Here is a 12,826-nt window from a genome sequence, read left to right on the forward strand (position 1 = left end):
AACAAGTAAAAGAAAGTGCAGACAAGAGCATTGTGGTGGGAATAATATACATAAACCTTTATGCGAAGCCACAAAGTAGGCACACGGTCTCTGTTATTTTGTTTTCACTGTGACGTTCTGCAATTGGCGGTGAGGTTTAAATTCTTTCAAGCTCACTGCAAATAGCTAGTCTGAGATTTCGATGAACAAGCACAAGAAAGAGGTCCATCAACTTGAAATTTTTTTGTTAACGCCACGGGACTTCCGTCAACATTATATGTAGCATAAAAATTAAGGCGAAAGATTTACACGATGTGAAGAGAAAGCGAAGTGTACTGAAGCATGAAATTTAAAACAAAGTTGCGCACGTGTGAACTATCACAGTTAATATATAAATGATCAAACATTTTATTTGTGATTTAATCATTTAAGAATTCAGTCCTGAAAACTTAGCAATATGTTTAGATGAATCAGTGAAGAAGTAACGCTGTTTTTAATTGTCATTGCCATGAAAACATTTTCCCTGTTCTATCCAGATCTATTTTCAATTCTACCAATGCTCTCACAGAAGATTCTGTAACTTTTAAAAATTCAAATCTTAGTATTGATACTCGATTTATTTAGCTACTTACAACAGTATCAGTGTAATAATCGTTGCCGTCCTATTATAGTTGCTTACACGTGGCATTCTCCGCACCCTGGAAGATGAATTCCAAAATTAGGATTGAATCCAATTAAGTCAGGAATGGAAAAGGTCTGTGTACTGTAGCCAGTTGGGAAGCATTCTATTACCGTCTCTGTACCAACTAGTGGCATTAGTATAGAGCACGCCTCGATTTAGCTGCATCATATGTTTTTTTTCTTTCTTTTTTAAAATAAATTTAGCGTTCCCAATTATTTTTTCCAATTAAGGGGCAATTTAGTGTGGCCAATCCACCTAACCTGCACATCTTTTGGGTTGTGGGGACCCACGCAGACACGGGGAGAATGTGCGCACTCCACACGAACAGTGACCCAGGGCCGGGATTCGAACCCGGGTCCTCAGCGCCGTAGGCAACAATGCTAACCACTGTGCCACCGTGCTGCCCCTGCATGATATGTTAAGAATTCTTACAACACCAGGTTAAAGTCCAACAGGTTTGATTCGAATCACTGGCTTTCGGAACGCAGCTCCTTCCTCAGGTGAATGGAGAGGTATGTTCCAGAAACATTTATATGGACAAAGTCAGAGATGCCAGACAATGCCTGGATTGCGAGCATGTGCGGGTCTTTTTTTGCATCTTTGTAGAAACTTAATGTCAGTGTCTATATGCGCCATCTTCCTGGAGATCCTCTCCACTTTGAGCCGGCAGTTTGCGGTGTCGATGGTAGCCATGATGTGGAGATGCCGGCGTTGGACTCAAATGTTGACAGCGTCATATGTTGACAGCGGAATGAAGTTCTGTGGAGGAGGGTGGACTGAAGAGGTTGCTAATAGTGAAAGCTTAACCCCCTTTTGGCTTCTATTTTGTGCAGGGAATTGGAAACACGTTCCTTCTAAAGTTGTTTCTGTTGATTTTTTTTTCACCTGTTAACTCTCCGGTTTTAAGTTCAGGAAAAATAAATGGAATTATTGGGTGGGATTTTTTGGCAAGCGCCAGGGAAACACGCTCGCTGTGGGACTCCCCCCCCCCCCCCCCCCCCCCCCCAATTTGGTTGAATCGAGCCTTTCATCTTCCAAATGGATACAATATTTTAACCCTTTATGATAAAATACTCGAGACGCATGCCATTTTGAATCAAGTTTAAAGTCACACCTGACGAAAAAAATAATGTATTGGACCCCTGAGGAAAGCTTTTATGTCTCTTGATTCTTTTGGTTTTGATCAGCGATTTATTTTACGGCTCTGTTCAGGCCCGCGGTGGCTTATTAATTCTGGACCCTGCTGATTGCACACAATTTGGATATATCTTCTGTTACAGTGCAGTGTGGCACAGCATCCTTGCCTACACAATGTACAATTTGATTAGTAAGTCATTACTGCACTGTAGAGGACCTACTTTCTTTTAATCATTAACCTTGCAGTTTTAATTATTTTCTTTATAACTAGGTTAAGTGCTTTACTGTGCTGCTTTATGAAGTAATCAGGGGCGAAATTCTCTGCGGACCGACGTGACGCCCATTTCCGGCGGGCAATAGCGGTGCGGATGACTCCGGCGTCGGGGCCTTCTTTTAAGCCATTAATCTCCGTTCCCGAAAGGGCCAGCAGCGGACTGATGCGATACGCGTCAGTTTCACCCGCTGCGGAAGTGGCGAGTCCCGGCGTTTTTGGGGGGGGGGGAGAGAGAGAGTCCCGGCGTTTGGGGGGGGGGGGAGAGAGAGAGACCCGGCGTTTGGGGGGGGGGGGGAGAGAGGGGCCCGGCGTTTGGGGGGGGGGAGAGAGAGGAGAGTCCTGGCGTTTGGGGGGGGGGGAGAGAGGGCCCTGGCGTTTGGGGGGGGGGGAGAGAGAGAGAGTCCTGGCGTTTGGGGAGGGGGAGAGAGAGAGTCCCGGCGTTTGGGGGGGGGGGGGGGAGAGAGGGCCCTGGCGTTTGGGGGGGGGGGGGGAGAGAGAGAGAGTCCCGGCGTTTGGGGAGGGGGAGAGAGAGTCCCGGCGTTTGGGGGGGGGGGAGAGAGGGCCCCCGGCGTTTGGGGGGGGGGTAGAGAGAGAGAGTCCTGGCGTTTGGGAGGGGGAGAGAGAGAGTCCCGGCGTTTGGGGGGGGGGAGAGAGAGTCCCGGCGTTGGGGGGGAGAGAGAGAGAGTCCCGGCGTTTGGGGTTGGGGAGAGAGAGAGTCCCGGCGTTTGGGGGGGGGGGAAGAGAGAGAGTCCCGGCATTTGGGGGGGGGGAGAGAGTCCCGGCGTTTAGGGTGGGACGAGAGAGATGTCCCGGCGTTTTGGGGGGGGGGGAGAGAGAGAGTCCCGGCGTTTGGGGGGGGAGGAGAGAGAGAGAGTCCCGGCGTTTGGGGGGGGGGAGAGAGAGAGTCCCGGCGTTTGGGGGGGGAGAGAGAGAGTGCCGGCGTTTGGGGGGGAGAGAGAGAGTGTACCGGCGTTTGGGGGGGGAGAGAGAGAGTCCCAGCGTTTTGGGGGGGAGAGAGTCCCGGCGTTTGGGGGGGGAGAGAGAGAGTCCCAGCGTTTTGGGGGGGAGAGAGTCCCGGCGTTTGGGGGGGGGAGAGAGAGTCCCGGCGTTTGTGTAGGGGGGGAGAGAGAGAGAGTCCCGGCGTTTGTGTGGGGGGGGGAGAGAGAGTCCCGGCGTTTGTGTGGGGGGGGAGAGAGAGAGAGTCCCGGCGTTTGTGGGGGGGGGGGAGAGAGAGAGTCCCGCCGTTTGTGTGGGGGGGGGGAAGAGAGAGAGAGAGTCCCGGCGTTTGTGGGGGGGGGGGGATAGAGAGTCCCGCCGTTTGTGTGTGGGGGGGAGAGAGAGAGTCCTGCCATTTGTGTGGGGGGGGGGGGGAGAGAGAGAGAGTTCCGGCGTTGTGTGGGGGGGGGAGAGAGAGAGAGTCCCGGCATTTGTGCCCCTTTCTCCTCTCGGGGGGGGGGGGGTAGGGGTGTGGGGGGTAGGGGTGGGGGGTGTAGGGGTGTGGGGGAGAGAGGAGAAAGGGAGGGGGAGGGAGGGGAAAGGGGGAGGAGGAGAAAGGGGGAGGGAGGAGAAAGTGGCCCAGGGGGTGGGGTGGTAGAATTAATCCAAATTCCTGCTTATTTCCTCAGACTCTTCAAAAGGTTGTTTCTCCCCAGGATTAGAAAAGGTGCATTGATAATTCACAGCGCAGAACCCTTTCTGCGCTGTGAATTATAAAGGCAGAACCCAGAAACTTTGCCAAAAGTTTTTCCTCTCTCTCCGCGCGTTTTTCCTGTTGTTGTGAAACTGACCTGAAATCGCAGAGGCTGAAGCTGAAATAGACAAATCCAGACACATCTCCCACCCCGGGATCCCAGCATTTCCCTCTGCATTCTAACCAGGCAATATTCCTGGGTTTAGGCAGATTGCAATATACTCACCAAAGCCCTGCTCTCAGCCAGAGGACGGATGGGACTCCCCCTCTCTCTCTCTGTCTGTCCTCACAATCTCCCTCTGTCTCTCTCAAACAAAGACAAGGCAGCTGGGAGGAAGGGGAGCCTTGAGGAAGATCTGCTGATGCCCCCATCCAATGGATGCCCGGGGCCAACGCACCATCGCCCCCCCCTGCACGCCGCTGCCGCCTCCCACAACCCCTACCCCTACCCCCCCACCCACCCCTACCCACCCCCCCACTCCTACCCACCCCACACCGCCCCACACCCCTACACCCCCACCCCTACCCTCCCCCACCCCTACCCACCCCTACCCCACCACCCCTACTCCCCCCACCACCACCCCACAAACGCCAGTACTCTCTCTCCCCCCCCCACCACCCCCACAAACGCCGGTACTCTCTTCCCCCCCCCCCACACAAACGCCGGTATTCTCTTTCCCCCCCCCCCCCCACACAAATGCCGGGACTCTCTCTTTCTCCCCCCCCCCCCCCCACACAAATGCCGGTACTCTCTCCCCACCACCACCCCACAAACGCCGGTTACTCTCTCTCCCCCCCCACCACCCTAAACGCCGGTACTCTCTCTCTCCCCCCCCCCCACCACCACCCCACAAACGCCGGTACTCTCCCCCCCCCCACCACCACCCTAAACGCCGGTACTCTCTCTCTCCCCCCCCCACCACCATCCCACAAACGCTGGGACTCTCTCCCCACCACCACCCCACCCCCCACACAAACGCTGGTACTCTCCTCCTCCCTCCCCCCCCCGCCCCGCACTCGATATTGGTAACTGAACGGCGTCAACCATCATTAATGGTTGACGCCGTTAGAAATCTACTGTGATTTTCGCCGACATGACCCGTGGCCACGTCGGCGGGACTTCGGCCCATCCGGGCCAGAGATTTGTTGACAGTAAAAATTAAATGAAATCCCGCCGGCGCCAGCTGTTCTCAGAGGCTGCCAGCGGGATTTGCAGAACGCCGGTTTTTGGCCGCTCGGAGAATTCAAAACCCGGCGGGGAGCGGGAATAACGCCGCCGCCAGCCGATTCTCCGACCCTGCGTGGGGTCAGAGAGTTTCGCCCCAGGTCTCTATATCTCTATTTAACTTCTGCGTTTTAGACCTTTGTTTAAAATTAACGCTGTTAAACCTGAGGCGTTTTTCACTCTTCAATTGTACGTTTTTCTGGAGACCTGGATCAATGACATGGCGGGATTCATTAAGCTGAAGAAGGTCAAATTTGCCCTGAGGGGGTCGGTACAAGGGTTCTTTAGGCGGTGGCAGCCTTTCCTCAACTTTTTGGCTCAAAGATAGAGAACTAGGTCAGCGGCAGCAGCAACCCGGGGGGGGAGGAGGGGAGAATGGGGGGGGGGGAGAAAGGGAGGGGGGGGGGAGAAAGGGAGGGGGGGGGAGAAAGGGAGGGGGGGGGGAGAAAGGGAGGGGGGGGGAGAAAGGGGGGGGAGGGGGAGGAAGGGGGGGAGGGGGAGAAAGGAAGGGGGGGAGGGGGAGAAAGGGGGGGGAGGGGGAGAAAGGAAGGGGGAGAGGGGGGGAGGGGGAGAAGGGGGGGAGGGGGAGGAAGGGGGGAGGGGGGGAGGGGGAGGAAAGGGGGGGAGGGGGAGAGAAAGGGGGAGAAAGTGGGGGGGAGGAGAAAGTGGGGGGCACTGTTTATGTTATGTTAATTTAATTTATTAATTTATTTTGTTGTTTATTGGGTTGGGGGGGTGGGGGGGGTTCGTTGTATGCGTTGTTATGGGTACCGGGGGGTGTTTATTATTGTTATTATTATTGTTCTGTTGGTATACATTTTTCAAAAATCTCAATAAAAATTATTTTTTTTAAAAAAATTGTACGTTTTTCTAATGGAGAGTCATAGTCCAACTTGATTGACGTTCCAGAGCACTCCTGAGGGAGTGTCTCACTATCTAAGTTACTGGCAGTGGGGGGGGGGGGGGGGGGGGGGAACACTTTGGTGGGGGCCGGAAAGTCTCCCCCTTACCCCCCCACTCACCTCTGTCTTTCGGAAGAGACATGAAGAGCACATTTTGTGTCTACCCTCTCAGGTGGGCTTAAACCAGTGGTGGACAACCTGCAGCCCAAGGGGGCCACATGCGGCCCACAAAACATTTTGTCAGCCGTTGACCATGTGTAGGGTTGCCACATTCCGCTGATTTCCGTCCACATCGTTTTTTTCCTACCGTTATGACTGAAGTAATTCACGCGTAAAGCGAGGGCGAGTGAAGTGAGGAGCGGGCTGATTGTTCACAACATTGACTGTGAGAGACGTGCCCTCCCTCTGCGTCCTATAAGCATGACTAGTTTTTTTACCACTTGAGTTTGCTGACAGTTCTATTAATAAATGAATGATTAAGCATTTTCTATAACTTGTGAAATATTTGGTGTGTATTAAATGTATTCAATCTTACTCAAGGGTCTTGGTTGATGAACAAGCCCGATTTCAATCTTGCGGCTCACGGAGGTGACAGAGGGTCACTCATGCGGCCCACTCACTAGCCTAGGTTGCCCATCACTGACGTAAAAGATTCCATGGCACTATTTTGGAAATAAATACATGGGAAGACGGTGACATCGTGGCAATGTCACTGGATTGGTGATCCGAAGGTCCAGGCTAATGCTCCGAGGATGTGGGTTAAAATCCCACCCTGGTGTTAGAATTTGTGACTCATTCGGTGAGTAAAGGAGGAATCTGGAACCAGACTCTCTCCCTCTCCCTTCCACAGGTGAAGAGCGGCTCTTATATGTACTTGAGAATAATGCACTAATCCTTCCCCGAGTAATAACAGCTGCCCTCACTTACAACTGGAGCATGCATTTCATTGTGACAATATTGCAACATTAACACATGGCAACTGGTAGAATTTAAAGTCCGTTAATGAAGCTGGAAGATAAAGCTTGTCTCAGTAATGAGGTGAAAACCCATTTGATTCACTATTGTCCTTCAGGGAAGGAAATCTGCCATCCTTACCTGGTCTGACCTACACGTGACTCCAGATCCACAGCAGTGCGGTTGACTTTTAACTGCCTTCTGAAATGACCCAGTAAGCCACCCAGTTCAAGGGCAGTTAGGGGTGCGTTAGGCTGGCCTTTCCAGCGACACCCACATTCAGTGAGAAACATAAAGTTCTCCCAGTGCCATGACCAAAACGCACCTTCAATCAATACCGTGTAAAAAGATTATGTACAGATCGAGTACCCTTGGCTCCTCTTGTGTTTTGGTATTCAGATGTTTTTGTTTTTCGGATGTATGTATGGTTGGCCTAGGCCTTCGTAAGCCCAGGCTAGCCACAATCTACAATAAATGAAATGGCTGGAAAAGCCACACGTATCACTGAATAAAACGTTGCCCCTCTGCCAGTGGTCGGGTCCAGTCAGGGTGCGTCGTGTTGGCTCAGATCACAGACTTCCCGCACAGAAGGTCGGTGAGGTTCATGTTGGCTCACGTTGGTCTGTTCAAAAGTAACGTTCAGTTTGTGAATGTGTTCAGCGTAGCGGAGTTTCGACCTGTGGTCTCTATATTCCGCCGTTGTTTGTACAAGCTTGCTGTTTGCAAATTGACTGCTGTGCTTCCGACGTTACATCAGTGATTATACTCATTGGTTGTAACGTGCTTTGCGAGGGCACGGTGGGACAGTGGTTAGCATTGTTGCCTCACAGCGGCAGGGACCCGGGTTCGATTCCGGCATCGGGCAATTGTCCGTGTGGAGTTTGCACTTTCTCCCCGTGTCTGTGTGGGTCACCTCCGGGTGCTCCGGTTTCCTCCCACAGTCCAAAGATGTGCGGGTTAGCTGGGTTAGCCCCTTTGTGTCCAAGAAAAGGGGATGTGGGCGTGGGCGTAGGTAGCGTGCTCTTTCGGAGGGTTGGTGCAGACTCAATGGGCTGAATGACCTCCTTTTGCACTAGAGGGATTCTATGACATCCTATGCTTGTGCAAAACGCCAATAGTTTTTATTTTCTGCATCACTATCTTTTTGTCCTGTCCAATTTCTTTTTTCTGTAGGAAATCAAGAAGCTGAAAGAAATAATGAGTGCAACAGAAAAAATCCGGCGAGAGAAATGGATAGATGAAAAAACAAAGAAAATTAAAGAGATTACTGTAAAAGGTACCAGTTTTAAAATCTGCAGTTTACAATCAGTGCTCAAAAGAGACTAGCTGCCGCTCTATACTTAGGTATTGTGTGATTAGCTACTAATGATGAAGTATTGTGCCCAAGGGTTTGACAAGCGAACTGCCATCAAAATAAGCCAAAAGGGATTTAAAAATTTATCGTTCAGATACGGTTCATGTTTTCAAATAAAATGTATATTTTATTGTGTTGGATTTATCACAGCACAACTCCATTATCCTGCAACTTACAGGCATAAATCCTGAAGATTGCAGAGAACAAATAATGGGAAAGTTTGTGACACAGTAAACTTACCTGCCTGTCTCCCTCTCTCACTTCCTTAACATTTAACCTTAAAATCAATCTTTTTCAATAGAGCTTTTGATTGCCTGCCCTCTACAAGGGCAAAATGCTTTGGAGGCTGGAAAACTGAAATGAAAACCGAATGGTGTGGAATTACGCAGGGGTAGGTCAGCTGTGTTTGTGGGAAGGGAAACAGAATTAAGGGCTGAGTTTTGCGAGGTGCCCGCCCCCAGCTGAACCACCGTGGTGGGGGGGGGGCAGCGATTGAATGCCTCCGATCGGTCCAGGTTGCCTGTAAATGAGGTTCCTTGTCCTTCCCCACTCCCCACTCCCCTCTTGCCCGACACTAGCCTGTGCAGCTGAAGCTGCTGGGCTCACCTCATGATATGGGCCTTCTCCCACCGTGGGTATAAAACCGCCAGCCGACTAGATGAGGCCCTTGCATGGTCATTTATTGGCCTCTCCAAGGGCCTCAATCGGCTTGAGGGCAGGCAGGCTGACTGGAGGGCGAGCCACGGTGGCAGAGTGGTTGGCACTGCTGCCTCACGGCGCCGAGGACCCGGGTTCGGCCCCGGGTCACTGTCCGTGTGGAGTTTGCACGTTGTCCCCGTGCCTGCGTGGGTCTCACCCCCCACAACTCAAAAAGATGTGCAGGGTGATGTCTTATATGTGTTGGATTAACACGGACTGCAACTCGATGCAGTATCATTTGAAAACAGGCTTCCAACGCTGTAGATGGTTCAACACTGTTTTATTGAACTTGCCGAGTAATGTACACAGTTCGTTGTGGGTCGACACTATCAATCTAAGCTTTCTAAGCTTTCTAACCTTGGTCTGGCTTGCCCAGACTTGCCCTGTGCCACCTGTAGTAGGTGCTGACTGTACATTGCACCCGGACTGCTGCTACCGCTATCACCAGTATGAAGAGGCCGAGCCTTCCTGCCTCATGTGTTATATATTGGTAATGTACCCTGTAGTGCCCTGCCTGGTGATTGGTTGTTCTGTATTCTGTGTGGTGATTGGTTCCTGTGTGTGTCCATCACTGCCTGTCTGCATCTCATTATGAACATGAGTGCATATTATGGCACAGGGTAGGTGGATCGGCCACACTAAATTGCCCCTTAAATTTATTGTAAAAAAGGCAGGTTGACTGGCAGCACCCTGGCACCCTCACCCTCCCATAACATTTCAGACAGGTTGGGTCAGGCAGGTAGGCGGCGGGAAGGCCACCCACTGGATTAGCACAGAGGGCTAAACAGCTGGCTTGTAAGGCAGAACAAGGCCAGCAGTGCGTGTTCAATTCCCGTACTGGCATCCCCAAACAGGTACCGGAATGTGGCGACTAGGGGCTTTTGACAGAAACTTCATTGAAGCTTACTTGTGACAATAAGCGATTATTATTTTGGACATCTAAGCCCAGTGTTTCAGGCTCTGGAGAAGCACCTTGGGTTCGTTTAGCACATTAAAGGTCCCATATATATATGTAAGTAGGTGTTAGGTGGTAGCTATAGCTGCAAACGCTCCTCTCTTTAGCATTCTGGGCGGTATCCAGAAATTCTTTGTTTACAGTTTTGCCCTCAATTACAGTCAGGTTAAAAAAAACTTCCCTTGTACTCACCAAACACCTGCTGTGTGATTGTTGTTGCCTCGAGGAGTGTGCAGGCTAGGTGGATTGAACACGCTAAATTGCCCCTTAATTGGAAAAAATGGATTGGGTACTCTAAATTTAAAAAAAGTTATTGCCTTGAGGAGGTGCCATTCGGACGAGCCTTCCAAGAAATTCATCAGCGAGGAGCGAGAGGAAGCTCAATCAATAATGACACAGCGATGAGAGAGGAGCACATTGTACTTTGTGGGCAGGACAACTGTGTGTGTGGAAGGTTGTGGAAATTGGATCCGATCACAGCTTGTGTAACTGATGGGGGTGAATTTAGCAATGGGGAAACGATCAAAGCATAGTTGCAAATTTGAACTTTGCGGCAGAGGAGCCAGATCAATCGGGATCACCTGGTGATGTTCGGAGTGGGCAAGTTGGCCTCATTGCAGTCCTGGCTGACGACAGCAAGTGACAAACAACGAGGAAGGTGGTCGGTCCAGCAAAGGAAACACCCCATTCTTTGTTTTTATTTCGTACCCCTTAAGGGAAAACCTGTTGTGCTCAGCCAGTGCTTCCCAATGGTTTTCCTCACTGTGACCCCATTTTGAAGCTCGAAAGAGCGATGAATGGTTGGTGTGTTGCCAGGTGGTGGCAGGAGGTTGCAGTGGGAGGTTTGAGAGTTTCTTTTAAGCAAAAAAAAGCATTCGCTGTTTCACTGCCATTTGTGGAGCAGGAGCGAGGCCTTAAAGATCCATCAGTTAGTTCACAGGCACCATTTAAAAAAAAAAGAGCATTTAAAGGGGCCTAGCAGCTGTTAACGCTCGGTCGGAGCTTCACGGCAGTCATTGCTGCCTCGGTGCTCACCCCCCTCCAAACTACACTTCACGAACCCATTGGGGGTCACAGCTCAGTTTGGGAAGCCCTGTGCTACGTCATATAGACGGTAGATTCCATGGCCATGTCATCCTCCACGTCCAGCCTTACCCTTCCTGTCTGCTGCTGGAACCCTTATCCATGCCTTTATCATCTCTACACGTCCAGTGATCACCTGGCCCATTTTTAATTCCCCGTAAGCTTAAGCTCTCCTAAAATCTTGCTGTCTGTATCCTGCCTCCCATGTCCCCTATCCTCTCTGACCTACTTTGGCACCTGGTCCCCTTTGGGCTCCCAAGTTAAAATTCCCATCTTCATGTTTAAATCCCTTCATGGCCCGTCCTCTCCATATCTGTGAAACCTCCTCAAGCCCGATAAACCTTTGATCTCTTGTACATCCCTCTTATCCCCCTGCTCCATTATTTGCACCCACACCTTTCGCCACCATGGCTCCTCTGGAACTCATTCCCTAAACCAGTGGTGGACTCCCTTCAGCTTGGAGGCCACAGGCGGCCCATCTGGGTTCTGAGTGCGGCCCACGAGACATTTTGTTGACCGTTGCCCACATTCCGCTGATTTCTGTCTGCATAGTTTGTTTTTCCTGCTGCTATGACAACACATTTTCACCATTTATATATTTACCGTTTGAAGCTGATGAAAGTTCTCTTAATATATAAATGATTAAGCATTTTCTATAACTCATTGTGAAATATTCAGCGGGCATTAAACGCATTTAATCTTATTCATGGAGACACGGGTCATTGAACAAGCCTGATTTCAATCTTGGTGGTCTAGTGAGGTGAATGTGGGTGGGGGTCACTTATGCGGCCATTCACCGGCCCAGGTTGCCCATCGCTGCCCTAAACCTTTTCTACTTCTCCACCTTCTTTTCTTCCTTACAACATACCTCTTTGACTGAAGATTTAGTTACCCATTCCTCCTCAAGCAGCCACTTCCCATTCTTTGCCATTGCGCCCATTTCTGCCTGGGTGCACCTCTGTGTAACACCTTGGAATGGTTTTCTGTGTCAGAGGGCTGGTGGTGAGTTGCTGTTTGAAAGCGATGGCGCTCTGTTCTGAACGGAGTTCCAGCGAAGCACCTTGACCACCAAACCGCATTGCTAAATTGTTTGAATTCCAGGTTTGGAGCCCGAGATTCAGAAGCTCATAGCCAAGCACAAGCTGGAGCTCAAGAAGCTGAAAGCTCTGCATGAGGCAGAACTTCTGCAGTCCGATGAGCGTGCGGCTCAGAGGTACATCAAACAGACGGAAGAGCTGAGGGAGCATCTGGAGCGAGAGAAAGAAACCCTGTGCCAGAGGGAACGGGATCTCGCCAGACAGAGGTTTGGGGACAACAAAATTGTTTTAATGCTTAGCTCTCGAGTCCAATAACGCTTAAATATTCACCCTAGAGTCACAGACTGAGTGACAAATGTTTCCTAAAACAAAACAACGGTCTTTGTTGTGTTGCATGCAAGCATCCTTTCAGATAAAGGCTTGAGCTGTGCCTCAGACAAGTTTAAGCCTATAGTTTGAGTTTTGTTTACAGATGTTATACAACCAATTGGTTGCGGTAGATAACATATAACTTAAAGATAACTTGTTTCTCACCATGAAAGATTAATTTTCATAAATGATCAGATTATGGGAAGACTTCTTGTTAACTACTTGGGAAACTCTCAGCATTATAAGACTTCCCCATAAGATGCCATTTTAGGCTATTCTCCCATTTTTTGTTGGCTTGCTTTTTTTTAACGAATGGAATCAAGTGGATGTGAATAGTATGAAACGGGCAAAGTGAGCAGTTATGCTCAGATGAATTTCAGGCCCTTTTAAAGTGACTGTTTCAACTAGGCAGTTGATTTACACGATAAAGCGACGCCGTTTCCTCATTTCCTTCAATAGCGCCGACACATTTTCACTCTTTGAAAG

At 50.3% G+C, this 12,826-nt stretch overlaps 1 protein-coding gene across 4 annotated transcripts in view; it reads left to right on the forward strand.

The window, feature by feature from the left end:
• The window catches only part of cep131 (centrosomal protein 131), a 117,281-nt gene that overhangs the window by 73,381 nt on the left and 31,074 nt on the right, over positions 1-12,826 (forward strand). For all 4 annotated transcript variants that reach the window (XM_038777085.1, XM_038777087.1, XM_038777086.1 and 1 more), the window contains 2 exons: positions 8,017-8,119; positions 12,036-12,237. In XM_038777085.1, coding sequence (XP_038633013.1) covers positions 8,017-8,119; positions 12,036-12,237 — 305 coding nt within the window. The remainder of the gene's footprint in view (positions 1-8,016; positions 8,120-12,035; positions 12,238-12,826) is intronic.

Source organism: Scyliorhinus canicula, chromosome 18, assembly GCF_902713615.1.
Source record: "Scyliorhinus canicula chromosome 18, sScyCan1.1, whole genome shotgun sequence".
NCBI classification, from domain to species: Eukaryota; Metazoa; Chordata; class Chondrichthyes; order Carcharhiniformes; family Scyliorhinidae; genus Scyliorhinus; species Scyliorhinus canicula.